The sequence below is a fragment of the Rhodotorula paludigena genome (genome assembly GCF_050403205.1).
Source record: "Rhodotorula paludigena JCM10292 DNA, Rt_paludigena_JCM10292v1_ctg39, whole genome shotgun sequence".
NCBI classification, from domain to species: domain Eukaryota; kingdom Fungi; phylum Basidiomycota; class Microbotryomycetes; order Sporidiobolales; family Sporidiobolaceae; genus Rhodotorula; species Rhodotorula paludigena.
The window spans coordinates 165956-181590 of record NW_027481419.1 but is presented as its reverse complement, the minus strand read 5'-3'; the positions used below and the strand labels follow the sequence as shown (position 1 = coordinate 181590).

The window sequence follows — 15635 nt, the reverse complement described above, 5'->3', positions numbered from 1 at the left end:
TCTCGTCAGAGCCTTCTGATCTCCGAGTACGTCTGCATGCTCCGTGGCTCGAAGGCCAGGGAGGGGAGAGAAAGCCAGCGCTGACCGGGTTCGTGCGCTCTAAGCGTGCTCCTCCTCCATCTTGCCTCTGGACGGCGCGCGACCATCGCTTATTCATCTCGGTGGGCGTGCTGTAGAGATCGGCCTGCCTGCGCTGGAGGGGGCGCCCGGCAGAAGCCAAAAAAGCAGGCTGAATACGAGCAATCGCGTCCGGAGCCGGAAGAGGGAGCGAGAATGCGAGGGCGCAAGCGTAGGCTGGGTAGCGCGCTCTGAAGGACCCGACTTGAACGGACATGCTGGCAGTCTCGAGCTGTCCGACTTGCCAGAAAGACTCAGACAGGGCAGGGAAGAAATCGCCGCGGGCGGGCGAGGGGGAGAAGCCAGAGCGCGGAGGAGACGTGGCCGCTGCTGCGAATGTCCAGCAGCATAGGTTCGAGACCCTAGAGCAAGAGAGCGAGCGGACAGAGCGCGGTGCGAGCCATTTGCGGGCGGTGCCAAAAGCATCGTCGGCGTGTGTCCGAGGCGCGCATCATCGCGCCCGGCGTCGGCGACGACCCGCAAGCGCTTTCTGTTTCTCTTCCGACCGCAAGTCTACGCACAGGATGTCCCTCGGAAAGTGCTGCATCTCTGGCTTCAAGGTGCGCACCTGCTTGCCCGCTGCTCCCGCTCGCTCGACTCGCCGTCCCCGCCTCCACCTCACCGCTTGCCCGCCTCGGAACAGCACGACGGCACGCCCGTCGGCGCCATCGAGCAAGTCGACGGTGTTCGCACCTGTGCGTCTCCATCCTGACAGTGCGGCGCACCCGGCGCAGGGCAGGGCTGACGAGAGACTGTTCCCCGCACCCCCCCCCCCAGACGTGACGCTCCCCAAGGGCGACTACGACAAGACCAAGGCGGTCCTCTTCCTCACCGAGTGCGTCTGGACCTCGGTTTATGCGAACGAACGAGGCTGACGACCGAGCCGGCCGCTGTCAACAGCATCTTTGGCATCGACACGCTCCCGAACGGGCTCCTCCTCGCCGACTCGTACGCCGCCAACGGCTATGCGACCTACATGCCGGACCGTGCGCCTCTCCCCGAACCTCGTTCCCACTCGCCGACCGTGCTGACGCCCTCACGCACCCGAATGCCCAGTCCTCAACGGCGACCCGGTCCCGATGGACGCCATGAAGAAGGGCGAGTTTGACCTCGGCGCGTGGTTCCCGCACCACGGCGCCGACGTGACGCGCCCGCCGATCGACAAGGTCCTGCGCGCGATGCGCGAACAGGGCTTCACCAAGGTCGCCGCGATCGGGTTCTGCTTTGGCGCGCGCTACGTCGTCGACCTCGTCCTCGACGTGCGTGTCTCCGCTGTTCCCTCTCTGTGCGCGCACGCACCAAAGCTGACCCTTGCCCACCCGCCGGCACGCACAGAATGCCATCCAGGCGGCCATGGTCGCGCACCCGTCGCTCCTCGAGGTCCCCGCCGACATTGAGAAGCTCAAGCAGTCGTCGGTCCCGTTCCTGTGGAACAACGCCGGCGAGGACCACGGGGGCTTCAACCCGGACGTGCAGAAGCAGGCGCGCGCGATCCTCGAGGGCAGCGCCGCGCACAAGTGGCTCGGTGCGTCTCCTAACACCCCGCCTCTTTCTGTCCGCAGTGTGAGGATCGAGCACTGACGGGATGGTCGAATGCACGCACGCAGTGTGGGACAAGGTCGACCACGGGTTTGCGATCCGCGGCGACCCGAGCGACGAGACGCAGCGCAAGGCGGCCGACGGCGCGTTCGAGGCGACGGTCCAGTTCTTCAACGACAAGCTCTGAGCGGCTCGCGCGCTTGCGTAAAAAGACCGAGCGCGCTTGAAGAGGTAGAAGGTCGATATGCATATATGGAATGGCACGGTGGGAAGTGAATGCGGTTACGAGCGAGGAGCAAAGCCGAGCGGTCGCGGCAGCCGAGAGAGTCGGTTCGAGAGCCGCAGCTTGGCCTCTCACAGTGCCGCTCATGATCCAGGCGCAGTTAGCATGCGGGGGCTTTCCAGCTGATGAAGCAGGAGGACGAGGGGGAGGGGGGATCGTACGCCAGCGGGACGCACCGGATGCGGCTTGCAGTGCACACTAGACGGCTACAAGTTGCTGCACGGCTCTCCTGTGCTCCCTCGGCGCGATAAGCGCGTGTGTGCGAGGACAAGGGCGCGGGTCGCTTCCGCTCCGCTCGCTCGCCCAACCCACTCGCTCCTCCCGCTCCGCTCGCGCGCTCTCCAGAGCCCGGAGGGATGGCGTACGCTCCACCTGCGCCCGACGCAGCCGCGCCGACGTCGGTGTTTGCGACGCTCGCGGCGACGCTCGACGACCTCGCGGCGCGGTTCATCGTCAACTTGCCCGCCGACGAGCTCGAGAGCATGGACCGCGTGTGCTTTCAGATCGAACAGGCGTGCGTCTCTCGCTCGGCTGGTAGAGCTGGCGCGGCGTGGGGGCACGGAGCGGCGAGGGGATGTCCACTCGGAGGAGGAGACGGGGGCAGCGCAACGGCGCGGTGGAGGGCGGCAGAGGTCAGGCTGGCTCGAGCACAGGCTACTGCTCTGCCTGCTCAGCCAGCTGGCACCCGCGCGGGCGTGCGGCGCCACCGGCCTTCGAGGTTGTTCCCGCCCGGCCATGTGGGGCGAGGCGGGAAGGCGCGCTGGACGCGCACGAGGCGACTGCGACGCAGCTGAGACCGGCTACAGCTGCACGCTCGACAGCCTCGAGCAGCCCGCGCTTTGCCGGAGCACCTTTCCACCTCCTCGCCGCTCCCCTCCATCCCCCAGGCTTCGGCAACCGTCGAGCCCTCCCAGCTGACCCACCCTGACTGCCTCCGTGCAGGCACTGGTACTACGAAGATTTCGCGCGCCCGACCGCAACCAACCCGTCGCTCCTCCCGTCCTACAGCCTCAAGGCCTTCTCGCTCCTCATGTTCAAGTCGTGCCCGCTCCTGCACGACCTCGTCCCGCAGCACGCCCAGATCTGGACTTCGTTCATGCAGTACAAGGAGCGCGTGCCAGTCTGCGGCGCGGTCCTCATCAACGAGTACTGGGACAAGGTACGTTGGGCGAGCACGCTGTCCTTGGGTTCAGGCGCCGATGGCGTAGCGTTCCGCCGTTGCCGCTGACCCTGGTTACTGCCCTTCCGCGTACAGGTCCTCCTTGTCAAGGGCTGGACGAAGGGCTCGTCGTGGTCCTTCCCGCGCGGCAAGATCAACAAGCAGGAGCCCGAAGCCATGTGCGCCGTCCGCGAGGTGAGCTGCCTCTGCCTCTTCGGTCGCTCGGGCGTTATAACACTCGAGAGAACCGTGAATATTGCGCAGCAACTCGCTCACACATTCTCAACGGTGGCTCCGCAGGTCCTGGAAGAGACGGGCTTCGACCTCACGCCCTACTTCCCGCCAGCGCAGCTGCACCCGTCGTACGTCGAGCCCGAGGGGACCGAGCGCGTGCCCTATTACGTCGAGCTCGTCATCCGCGAGCAAAAGATTCGCCTCTACTTTGTCCCCGGCGTGAGCGAGCACACGAGGTTCGAGACGAGGACGAGGAAGGAGATCTCGGTACGTGGTCCGCCACTTTCAGCGCTCGCTGGCAAAGGTCCTTCAGGGCGATCGCTGGCGAGTCTGTGAACACTGTGCGAACCACCGAACCTGACCGGCGCGTGTCCCGCAGAAAATCGACTGGTTCAGCCTTTCCGACTTGCCGACATGGAGCAAAGAGGCGACGAACGGCAGCGGCGGCGCGGGCGGCAAGAAGGGCAAAGGGTCGACGCGCGTCAAGACGGAGCTCGCGAGCGGCAAGCAGGCAAAGTTCTACATGGTGACGCCGTTCATCTCGTGCGTTGGTGCCCGTCTCACCTGCGATCGCTCGTTGAGCTGCGCTGATGTCCAGTTCGCCCGATTCCTCGCACAGCCACCTCAAGCTGTGGATCGACCGCAACAAACCGCGCAACCTCCCGCCCCGACCCGCTGGCTCATCCTCGCGCGCTCGCCGACCTCCTTCTCCCGACGCCTCTCCACTGCTCTTCGGCGGTCGCGTCTTGCAGCCGTGGAATGGGACCGACGGCGACGCGACCTCACATTTGCCCTCGGAGACCGAGCACGCCGATGGCGAAGAGTCGACCGAGGACGAGTCGACCTTTGAGGACGAGCGGGAGCACGCGTTCCAGACGACGCAGCAGGGGACCGACGCGCTCCAGGCGCTCTTCTTTGGCGGCGACATCCCCATCGACGCGTCCTCGCTCCCGCCCGCACCGCCGCCCGATCCGGCCATTGTGCAGCACTCGTTCGCGCCCCAGCGCCCGCTCCCCGTCCCGACGCAGCAGTACGCCGCGCATGCGCCGTCCTCTTCCTCGACTGCGACCGTCAACGCCACGCCCCCGCACGTCGCGTACGAGCGGCAGCAGTCGTTCCTGCAGCCCAAGCCCAAGCCGTCCAACCAGCAGACCAAGCTGCTCGAGCTGCTCGGCGGCGGCGCAGCTGGGACGCATACGCCGCCACCGCTGCAGCAGCCGCAGCAGGGGCAGCAGCACCTCCTCGTGAATCGGCTCGAGAACCTTTCGCTCGAGACGCCCTCGCCGCTCCCGCTCCCTTCCGCCGGCGGCTACAGCACCGGCTCGTACGCCTCTCCCGCGTACCCTGCCGCCCACGCCAACGGGTCGTACCCCTCGACCTCGACGTCGTCGTACGGCTCGCCTGCCCCGCCGCCTCACGCGCCTTTCTCCGCCCCAAGCGCCGCAGTCGGAGCACCCGCACCGGCGTCGTACGCGTCGCTCGACGACAGCGAGAAGCGCGAGAAGCGCGACGCGCTCCTCCGCGCGCTGCTCGACGTCGCGGCCAAGAGTCCGCCCTTGCGCCCCGTCGGCGCTGCGGGCGCGGGTGCGGACGGGACGGGCGACGTGCCGCCGCTACTGCCGCTTCCGCTCGAGGAGGAGCGCCAGGTGCAGGGCGCGTGGGGCGCGCCGGGCGCCGTGCAGGGCCCGCCGATGGGCAAGGGGAGCTTGCTGTCGATCCTGAATGGCGGTGGAGCGGGAAAGGCGGATGAGCCGACGAGGGCTCAGCAGCAGCAGCAGCAGCAGCAGCAGGAAGGACGAGACGCGCTCGAGATTCTGCGCGAGCACCGTATGCGCCAGCAGCAGCACGAGTCGCCCGTCGTCCCTGCGGCGGTCCCTCCGCCTCCGCCGCAGCAACAGCTGCCGCCGCCGGCGCAGCCGGCCTTCTCTTCGCCGCTTCCGCCCGCTGCGCCTCAGCTGCAGATGCACCACCCGCAGCCTGTCTCGACCCGCCCCCCGGCGTTCGCCTCGTCGCCTGTCTCAGCGCCTCAGCTCCCGCCGCAACCGCCCTTCCAGCCGCCTTTCGGCGCACCCCCGTCTTCTTACTACCATCCGGGCGTTCCGCCACAGCCGACCTTCTCTGCCGCACCAACTTCCTCGTTCCCGCCCGCCCCGCCTCATCCTCCCGCCGCGTTCTCCCGGGCGCCCGCCGCCGCCGCGCCGACCATGCCTCACTCGTATCATCCTCCCGCTCCGCACTTCGCCGCCCCAGCGATGCCTCCTCATCCTCCCTACCCGCTCGCGCACCTCCAGCAGCCGCAGCCGCAGTCGCACCCGGCCTTCTCTTCTCCTCCCGCACCTGCTCCCCCCGTCGCGCCCCTCTCGTACCCCGCCCCGCCTCCGCCACACTCGATTCCGTTCGTCGCGCCCGTGCCGGCGCCGCTCCCGCTCCCTCCGATGCAGCTCCAGCAGCAGCTCTCGCCGCTCGTGCCGCACGCGCAGGCGCCTCCGCAGCAGCAGCAAGGGAGGCAGAACGCCGGCGCGCTGCTCGGGCTGCTGAACGGCAAGGGATGACGGAACCTGTCTAGAAACCGTCTGTTTGGGTCTGACGGGCGCTGTAGAGACGCATCAAGGGAATGTGTACAGATCGCATACACAACGGGACTCCGGACGCGCGGGGAGCATAGCACAGCACACATGAAGATTGCACGGCAGAACGTCCGACCGAGAGCGCTCTACCGCGCCGTCCCCTTTGCCCGCTCATACAGCTCTTTGAAGGCTCCCGTCGCCTCTACCATGTCGCGGAACGCGCCGTCGCCTGCGGGCTTGTCGAGCAGCGTGCGCGGCGCGTCGAACTCGACAATGCGGCCGGCGCGGAGGACGAGGATGCGGTCAAAGTCGATGACAGACTCTGCGCAGCGAGACGGAGAGGGGTCAGCGCAGGCGAGGGGGGCGAGACGAGGCGGGAGGCCACACGCACCGAGACGATGCGCGACGGTGATGGTCGTGCAGCCATCAAACTCTTCCCGGACGACCCGCTGCACGAGCTCGTCCGATTCGTTGTCGAGACTTGCGGCTGTGAACGAGACAATGAAAAGGATCAGCACGGATGGCCGGCGCAATGGTGTAGGATCTCGATGCCCCGACTCACTCGCTTCGTCCATGATGACGACCTTGGAGCTCCTGACGAGTGCCCTCGCCAGCCCCACGAGCTGCCTCTGCCCCTGCGAGAAGTTGCTGCCGCCGCTGGAAACGGCCGTGTCAAGCGAGAGACCGTGCGCGTCCTCGTCGCCATTGTTGCCGACCTTGGCGAACCCGCTCCGCTTGAGTGCGTTCCAGAGCGTCGCGTCGTCGTGCTCGCCGGTAGGGTCAAGGTTGCTTCGCAGCGTGCCAGAGAAGAGCGTCGGGTCCTGTACGTACTCGCGTGTTGTCAGCTTGGCCTACGCAGAACTACGGCAGCTGGGGCCTACCTGAGGGACGAGCGTCAAGCGAGAGCGGATGGCGTCGAGATTCGTCTCGGAGAGTTTTCGACCGTCAATCTTGATGGACCCACCCGAGTTCAGGATAAAGCGAAGCAGGGCGAGGGCTGCAGAATGACTGGTGAGTAGGATCGAGGTGCACAATCACGCTGTAGCTTACACAAGGTACTCTTGCCGCAGCCCGAAGGACCGACGATGCCGATCTGCGGACACTTAGTCAGTAATGCAAGGCTGAGCTGAAGCATCGTAACTCACCTTCTCTCCAGGCTTGATATCCAGCGAGAGGTCGTGCAGCACATCCTCCGAGTCTTCGGCATATTTGGCGGAGTAGTGCTCGAACTGAAGAGGCGCGAATCAGTGAAGGAACAAAGTATAAGACTTGGTCGCAACAGACCTGAATTGCACCCGCGTCAGGCCAGTGCGCCGGCGGCTCGAGCTTGTCGCTGTGTGGCTCCTCGGTCTCGATCTCGGTGCTGTACTGGATGATACGCTGGACCGAATTGAGACTACGCCGGGAAAGGTCAGTCAGGTGAGAGCAGGGAGAAAGGAAATTCGACATACCTCAGTTCGTTCTTGTTCACAGCGCGCACGACGTAGAGGATGCGCGAAGTGAATTCGAGGCCGGTCGAGATGAGGAAGCCCGTGACACCGGAGCTGAGGCCGGACGACAAGCACAGCAACCCGACGATGAACGAGACGGTCGCGCCGACCATGTCGCTGCGCTCCTCCAACCAGCGGTCGAGACCCTCCTCGTACAGTTGCATCTGCATTAAGGCGGACATCAGTGAGAACGGTCGGAACTAGGCGTGCGAGCAGCGCACCTTGTTGTAGTTGTCCGTCTGCGCCTTGTACCGCTCAGCAAAGTGCTTCTCACGACCGAACGCGCGTATGGTGGTGACGCCAGAGGTCGAGTCTCCGAGTGTCGAAAAGAGCGGCGAGCGCGCCGCGGCGACCTCCTTGCGCGCGGCGAGAGCATTACTGCAGAAATAGCTGATCAGCTTCAGCTGCATCTTTGTCGTCGGCGAGAAAGGCGCACCGGATGTACAGTCGGCCAATGCAGAGAAAGACACCGCTGATGACGGCGGCAGGAAGTAGGAAGATGGGCAAGACGACCGAGATGATGACGGCGACGAAAAGGACCTGCGGCGCGTAATCGAGAACAGGCTGTAGATTCTCGACCTGCTCCGTGTCGAGAACTTCGGTGTCTTTCGAGAAGCGGTTGATGGCGTTCGAGGTCGGTGTGCGGTCCCAGAACCGGAACGGTGCGGCGAAGATGCGGGCGGTCAGACGCGTGTGGAGGATGCGAGATGCGCGGATACCGCCCCAGATCAGGTACAGGTACATTGCGGTGAGCGAAACTGAGGCAATGAGCTGAATGGTAGCGTAGAGGCCGAAGTAGCGCCCGGCGTGCGAGTCGCGGTCCGGCGCGTTGACCCAGCGCCCGATGAACCAGCCCTGCGCCAGCATGAAGACGTGCGCGATGATGTTGATGACGGCGTACGGCGCCCAGAACTTCCAGCTGCCCATCGCGCGGCCGTACTTGCGATACACGTTCCAGGAGATCTCGGTGCCGTCTCCTGACGAGTCTCCGCGGTCGTGTTTCTCGCCGCCACCATGCTTGATATGGGCGTCGTGCATGCGGCTACTCCCGCTTCGGCTGCTGCGGACCGAGTCGGACGAATTCGAGCGGGTCATGCGGCTACCGCCTGGCGTGAGCGAGCCCGAAGGCGGACCGACGCTCACGACCTTGCCATCGTGGAGCTTGATGACTTGCTCGCAGGTCGTAAGGCGCTGCACGCACAGCTTGACGAAGTGCGTGACAAGGACCACCGCGCGGCCCTCGAGGAGCGGGCCGTTCAGACAGTTCTCGACGACGTGCGAGACCATGTTGCTGTAGATTTGAGGGTAGTTAGTGCCAACTATTGAATCACAGGATTGAGGGACGTACCTGTCAAGCGCGGAAAGGACGTCGTCGAGCAGTACGATCTGACTGCGAGCGTAGATGGCACGAGCGAGCGCAATGCGCTGTTTCTGACCTCTGTGCGGCGCAAACTCAATCAGTGCCAGCGACTTCGCTCACGCGAAGGGCGACGCACCCAGACATCGACAGGCCCTTCTCGCCCACCCTAGTCTCGTCGCCCTCGGGTAGCGCCTCGAGGTCGTCCTCGAGCGCGCACGCAAAGACTGTCTCGTTGTACCGCTCCTCATCGTACTCCTCGCCGAACAGGATGTTGTTGCGGACCGACGTGTCTGCGCGACACCTCGCATCAGCTTCGCTCGGATAGACTGGCGCCAGACAACGGAAGAGGAGCCGCACCTTGCAGCCACGGGCTCTGCGCAGCATACGACGTCTTGACCTTTTCGCCACCTTCCGTGCGGATCTCGACTCCTCCGCTCGAGACATGCAGCTCGCCGAGAAGCGCGAGGAGGAGCGCAGATTTGCCTGACCCAACGTCGCCGGCGACGAGGGTGGTCTTGCCGCGGGGGAAGACGAGGTCGCCTTTACTGCCGCTACTGGCACTCTTCTGCGCTTGGTCGTTGCTGAGGTTAAGCGTGAAGGCGCTGCTGTTGTAGCGCGAGAACCGGAACTTCGACTTCGCAGCGACGACGATCGCAGCATCCGGCTTGTCTTTCGAGCCGGACTTCTGTTCAGCTGTGCGGGAGAAGCGCCGAGGTTCGTCGTCGAGCTCCTCGGTATTGTCGAGGAAGTCGCGGATCCGCTCCAGCGAAACGCCGGCGCGCATGAAGGCCGAGAGAAGGAAAGTCGCGGAGACTGCACGGAATGGCATCAGCGCGAACGCAAGAGGTGTTGAAGCGGCGAATCTCGCAGAAATCAGAGATCAAGACGCACTGACGGCTTCGCGCAGAAGGCCGAAGAGGCTCATGGCAGTGAAGGCGGTCGAGGCGGCGAGCGTCTGCTTCTGGAGGAAGACGTATGTGCCGAAGGTGCTGAGGGTGACGACAGCCGGGATGCCCGTCGACAGGAACATCATGCCGCTGCGATACACATCGAGTCAGGAGATTCATTTCGTTCAGGAGGACGACAGCGCACGCGTAGACCTTTGCCCGCTTCTTGATCCGCTCAAGCTCGGTGTCCCTTGCGTCGAAGATGCGGTCCATGCTCGGTTTCTCCCACCCGAACATCTTGAGTGTCCGGATCGAGTTGATTAGCTCCTGCACCAGCGTGATACGCCGGTCGGTCGCCTTGAGGATGTCGCCCTGCACGACACCGTACTTGCCTGCGACGACGCGCGAGACGGGGGCGAAAGCGACAATGGCGCCGAGGGCGACAAAGGTCGACCAGCCGAGGAGGAAATAGAGGAAGACGATCGAGACGACCAGCTTTGGGACGCAGCCGAAGAGCTGCAGAGTCGAGGGGAGAGAGCCGGTAATGGTGTCGATGTCGGTACCAACGAGATCTGCTCGCAGTAGAGGGCGGGTCAGAGACTGTGCATGCTCGGACGCACGGCGCAAGCACGCACTGTTGACCCTCCCGATTGCCTCGTTCCCACCGCCCGCCGAGCCGCCCTTCTTCTTTCCCTTCACCCCACCTTTCCCATTCGCCTGCCCGTTCTCCCCGTTCTCACGCGGCTCGCTCTCCGCCTCGCCGTCACCCTCCGCCTTCTTCCCGCCGCCGCCCGCTTTGATCCGGAGCAGCTTGGCGTAGACGGCGTGCCCCAGCAGCGCGCGCAAGCGAAGGCCGAGCTGTGCGAGGCGATAAAGGGCGGACTGAAAGCAGACGGAAGACGCGATTGGGGCGACGAAGATGAGGACGACGAAGAGGTAAGGCGAGAGACCGAAGGGCGGCGATTCGGATTGCTGGACATAGCGGAGGAGCTGCAGGCGAAGCGAGTGAGCATAGATCGAGCATGCTGATTCTGGAGGACTCACGAGATTCATCGAAAGAGGCGAGACAAAGATCCACGCGATCCAGCCGGTCGCGAAAGCCAGGATGATCGCAACTTCCCGCTTGTGCTGCCAGGCGAAATGTCGCGCCGTGCCCACGGTAGGCTTGCGCTTCGGCTCGTCATGCTTGTCGTCGTCAAAGTCGCCCTTCGGCTCGTCGCCGAGCCAGCGGAACCGCTCGAGCACGTAGCTTGAGTGCAGGATGTCCGGCAGCGGCGGTACGAACGACTTGAAGTCGGGGACACCGGTGTCGAGGTGGAAGACCCGACTCAATGTTCCGGACGAGGCGATGTAGAAGCGCAGCATACGAGACTCGAGGAAGGAAAAGAGGAGGTTCGAAAGGGGAGAGGCGATCTGGGCGGGGTTGGGCCGCGCATTCGGTATCCGCGGGACAAAGCGCGGCGGCGTGAGGAGGAGAAGGATGCATAGCGCTGAAGCCAAGGTGGCTTGGGCGAAGCCGATGCGCCAGACGGAGGAAAGGGGCGGGTGAGCGATGAAAGCGAAAGGGAGGACCTGCGAAGAGGCTCAGTCAGCGCGAGTCAGTGATTGCAGGGCCGATGGTCAAACTGACATCGGCTATCAGGGTCAGAGCGGTCAAGGATACGCTCAAAACGACCTGCTGGGCGCGGACGACTTCCTTGACGCGGTAGTCGAGGACCTCGGCGGCACTTGTCAGGGTCAGATAGCCCTGCAATACGATCCGTCAGCTCGATGCTAGGCTTGACAGGTAACAGGACACACCGAGAGCGCAATGATGCCGCCTTCGAGCACCCTCGACCACCGCAAGCTCCTGCCCGCTTCGGACGCGAGCATCTTTGCCGAGCTGAGGCCCACGAGAGCCACTGCCACGAGGACCTTGAACGCCTCCAGGACCAGCTCCCACCCAGTCGGCGCCTGCCCTTCGCTCGCGCCGTTCGGTTCAGTTGGGTCGGTCGCCTCGTCTGGTGCGCCGAGCAGCGGTTCTCGGTCCTGCGCATCCTGCACGCGCCCCGCAGAGACTCCTCTCCGGCGCCTGCGACCTGCGCGGACATGTACCCAGGCGAGCCAGGCGAGCGTCGAGGTGATGCACGCGCCGACGAGAATGTGGGGAGCAAGCGCGACGACTGGGTGCACTGAGGGTCTGTCTGGAGAGCTGCTTGCGCTAGATTGCGCAGATGCAGCGAGCACGAGCATTCTCGCTGCGCGCTCAGATGCGAGCGAGCGCGGAAGGAGGTGAAGCACGGCCATCGCGTCGGACTCGGAGGCACAAATGTGGGGTAGAAGTCAATCGAGCAGAGTGCGCGCATTGCGACGCGTCTCATTGGGTAGCGGTAGCCAAAAATCTGGTATCGGTCGAGCGAGGAGCAAACAGGAGGATAGTCGAGGACAGCGAGAAGGGCAGGAGCAAGGCCGCTTTCTCAGTCTCCGCTTTAAGCAGACCTACACATCGTTCCCTCCCAAGGTCCCTCTGATCGTCGAAGAGCGTATGTGCACTTCAGACCGTGGAGAGGGCCGCGCAGAGACCGCCTCACTTGAGAAGGCCGAATGCTCCCTCAGTTATCCAGCCACAAATGGTGCTACAGAAGGACTGAATGCAATGACAGACCGATAAAGAGTGTGTACAAGGAGCCAGGCGCGACCAGCGCGGCATCTACGTATGCGGACAGGCGGGAATGCCTTCGACTTCCTGTCGAGCAGCTCCCATTCACGCGTCGTTTGGTCCCCAGTGCTCGGCTGCCTCGTCGAATTCGGCCTGCATCCCAACGTCATCGCAGAACCCATCCATTGCGTCGACGACGGCCTGGTCGTTGCCGCGCACATCGAGCAGCATGCGGTGATACCCGAACGAGCAGAACGGGCGCCGCACAATGTCGAGCACCTCGTCGCGGAGAGAAGGCTCGTATTTGTCCCACTGCGCAAAGTCGGACGAACGGCGCGAGTGGTACGCCTGCAGGTTCTCGTGATGCTCGGCGATGCAGCTGACGAGGGAAGACTGGTCAACGCATTCATCGCTTGGAGTCTCGATGAGCAACGAGACTCACGCAATGTCCTCCAGGGGCGGCAGGTCTTCGTCCGGCAAAAGGAACGAGACGAGGGCCATCATCTGCATGCGGCCGAGCAACTTAGCGGATCGCTTCTTACCGCGCACCCCACAAGGCAACGCACGTTTGGTACCGGTTGCGCCTTGAGATCCTCGTATCGCAGCGTGTGGGTCAAGACAGGTGCCTGCTGCCAGTACACCGAGTGCCGACGCCACCGCCGGGCAAGGTCGAGGATTTCCTCACGCTGCAAGTCGCCGAAGCGATCTCCTGGAAGCTCGGCTTTCGCTTCATGATTCAGCCCTGCCGAGTAAAAGTGCGGCGTCAGCTGCAGCAGCGGGTATCAGGAGATGCTGCAGGCGCACCGTCGTCCGTCTTGGTAGCGCGGAGATGATACCATGAGGCAACAGCATCGAGCGGGTTCCGCACTGTTTGGCCATACAAAATCATCAGTACTCGACATGCTGGAGGAAGCCGAGGTCAGCACGCACCGACGTGCACAACCTGATCGTAGTTCTTGTAGAACTCGGTCCATCGGTCGTCGCGCGAGCTGACAAAGCGCGGCAGGGCCGGGAAGTGACTCTTGACGAAATAGCGCAGCGCTTTGTTGCACTCGCCTCGGAACGTCTTCGCAAGATTGCGGTCGCAGTCTGCCAGAGTTCAACTGTCAGCGTCATGAGTGCGGCTGCATGGAGAGCGATCAGTACGCACAGATCGAGCTGGTCTGGTAGCCCGTCGCGCGCTCGACGAGCGAGCGCAAGTAGCTGTTGCCGCTGCGCGGGTACGAGACGAACCCCGTCCGCAGCTCCGAGCGATACGGCACAACCTCGATCTCGTCCTTGCACGCCGGCGCAAGCGCCTTGTGCAGCTGGGCGTCCCAGCTGCCGCCCTCGATGGCGACGGCCATTTCGGACGCTTCGGCTGCATCGGAAACGTTCAGGAGGTCTTCGTCCTCGGCCTCGGAAGGCTCGACAGACGCGGCGAGTGTCGGCGGGGGGTTCTCGTCGACGGCGAAGGCAGGCTCCTCGTCCTCTACCTCTGTCTTGACATGCAAAGGCTCGACAAGCGGGAGTGTCGGCGGGTCGAGCACAGGCGCAGCCTCGTATGAACTCGGCGCGCTCAGCGAAAGCGAGCTGAGGTTCGGGGCGCCAACATCAAGGAATGGCAAGATCAGGACGGCGATGGCGACGGGGACGGCGAGGGGAACAAGGTACTGCATCACAACTGTGCGAAGCGAGAGTTCGGCAAGGGGCCAACGTCAGACCATCGTGCTGGGTCAGCAAGATCAAGGGGAATGCGCACGCTGTTTTCCTCGTGGCGTCTTCTGCTCCGCCGCCGCCTCGTCACCTGACAGAAGGCTAGCGCTGCTCGAATCCTTCTCCGCGGGGTTCTTGCCCTCCTCACTCGTGTCGAAGACGATCTTCGGCGCCCTCGGCGGGTCGTACTTCTTGTTGATCTTGATCCAGACACCGGACGCGACCCTAAAAAGCGAGCGAAGGTGAGTACAGACGGTTGAAGCGCGGGGAAGCAGCCGCCGGACTGACCAGAAGACGCCCATCCAGCCGAAGGCGGAGGTGCTCGACCACGTGCCAAAGACCCCGGCGTTGACCAGGATTGAGAGGAACTGCCTGATTGTCATGATGAGCGACGAGGTGAGCGCTCCCTGCGGGTGGAGATCTTGGCGTCAATTAGAGACGTTTTGCACACGACAAGAGCTGGACACACGAAGGAAGCGATCGTGTTGAGCAGGACGATCAAGCCAAGCGCGCTCGCAGCCGAAAAGACACAGGCGTCGAAGAAGAGGCGGCCGTCGAGGAGGAGGAGCTCGAGGTTCGACCAGAACGAGCCGGTCGCAGTCGAGGCGAGCGATGCGAAGATGGCGATGAGGAGCGCGAACACGTTGGTCCAGGCCATCTGGTCACTGCGGGTTGCTCGGGATTAGTGTGGCACAAACAGGGAGAGGCATAGGGCGTAACTCACAGGACAGGCGATTCGGGACCGAAAGGCTCGGACGACGAAGGATTGCGGCCAAAGACGCGCTCCTGCGTTGTCGACACGAGCGCGTCGAAGAAGAGGTATCCGAGCAAGTATGCTGCGCCTATCAGGCCATCCCAGAACGAGTCGTCCGCAGCTGCGATGGCAGCCGCGGCATGCGAGCCATGCGGGACCGGCGGCGACGAGAAGAGGTACGTCGCACAGCTGCGAAGGACTGCTAAGTTGCATTCCTTCGCGATGACAGCACATTGTCGAGGCGAGCACGCACCCAGCGAGAATGACACCTCCCGCGACCCATTCCCTCGTCGCATGGGTCTTTTTCCACACGACCGCGCCCACGACGAGCACGGGGACCATCTTGCTCGTCTTGGCTAGCGACTGGGTCGTGTACGAGACGTAGCGAAGCGCCTGGTACTGACAGGTCGTCGAGAGGAAATTGAATGCGGCGACGCTCGCGTCTATTTCGCATGCCCATGTCAGCGAGAGTCGCGAGAATGCGGGGGCGAGACAGAACTCACAGGCGTAGTATGGGCTCCTGGGACGCAGACGCTGGCGGAACGAGCCGTGCTCGGGCTGACGCCGCGACTTGAAGTAGAGGATCGCGAGGGCCGTCGAGATGGAGAAGAGGCGGTTGAAGACGATGAGGAGCGACGACGAGGTGAAGTGCTCGTCGTTCGGCCCGTAGGTCGAGCTCTTCATGATTTTCTCCTGCAGAATGCCGTATAGCCTGCGTGCCCGCATTACTCGAAGAAATCAGCACCGCGAACGCTTCATCCGGGCGCGCGACGAGGTCAAGTATGGCGGGCCACGCACGAGTAGATCACGATCAGTCCTGCAGCATGCATCAGCAAGCTGAAGCGCTTGCCCGCACCTTCTTCCGCCATGTCGAGCGGGTTCGTGCTCGCGTTCGTCTGGGCGGAGTGCCGG

General features: G+C 63.9%; 4 protein-coding genes across 4 annotated transcripts; 2 read left to right on the top strand and 2 right to left on the bottom strand.

Annotated features, from left to right (window-relative positions):
- Positions 1-641: 641 nt before the first annotated feature.
- On the top strand, positions 642-1843 carry AIM2 (the record flags this gene model as incomplete). Its single annotated transcript, XM_076650730.1, has 7 exons — positions 642-677; positions 761-812; positions 895-952; positions 1018-1103; positions 1174-1376; positions 1453-1642; positions 1725-1843. The coding sequence occupies 7 exons, from the start codon at positions 642-644 to the stop codon at positions 1841-1843; spliced, it is 744 nt and encodes a 247-aa protein (XP_076503781.1).
- Positions 1844-2295: 452 nt separating this feature from the next.
- DCP2 (decapping enzyme complex catalytic subunit) lies at positions 2296-5884 on the top strand (the record flags this gene model as incomplete). The annotated part of the gene is made up of 6 exons (XM_076650729.1): positions 2296-2453; positions 2882-3098; positions 3195-3293; positions 3399-3599; positions 3712-3875; positions 3952-5884. The coding sequence occupies 6 exons, from the start codon at positions 2296-2298 to the stop codon at positions 5882-5884; spliced, it is 2772 nt and encodes a 923-aa protein (XP_076503780.1).
- Positions 5885-6045: 161 nt separating this feature from the next.
- Positions 6046-11868, bottom strand: JCM10292_003876 (uncharacterized protein; the record flags this gene model as incomplete). The annotated part of the gene is made up of 19 exons (XM_076650728.1): positions 6046-6221; positions 6291-6386; positions 6462-6720; positions 6781-6896; positions 6950-6992; positions 7045-7128; positions 7184-7295; positions 7351-7553; positions 7611-7767; positions 7826-8680; positions 8738-8827; positions 8886-9039; positions 9107-9562; positions 9641-9786; positions 9842-10208; positions 10272-10626; positions 10681-11208; positions 11267-11383; positions 11437-11868. 19 exons carry the CDS (start codon positions 11866-11868, stop codon positions 6046-6048), a joined length of 4746 nt encoding a protein of 1581 aa, XP_076503779.1.
- Positions 11869-12379: 511 nt separating this feature from the next.
- Positions 12380-15592, bottom strand: JCM10292_003875 (uncharacterized protein; the record flags this gene model as incomplete). Its single annotated transcript, XM_076650727.1, has 13 exons — positions 12380-12653; positions 12717-12778; positions 12841-13016; positions 13079-13141; positions 13205-13363; positions 13425-13937; positions 14016-14194; positions 14258-14376; positions 14439-14634; positions 14694-14912; positions 14977-15166; positions 15227-15435; positions 15522-15592. The coding sequence occupies 13 exons, from the start codon at positions 15590-15592 to the stop codon at positions 12380-12382; spliced, it is 2430 nt and encodes an 809-aa protein (XP_076503778.1).
- Between the last annotated feature and the right edge of the window lie 43 nt (positions 15593-15635).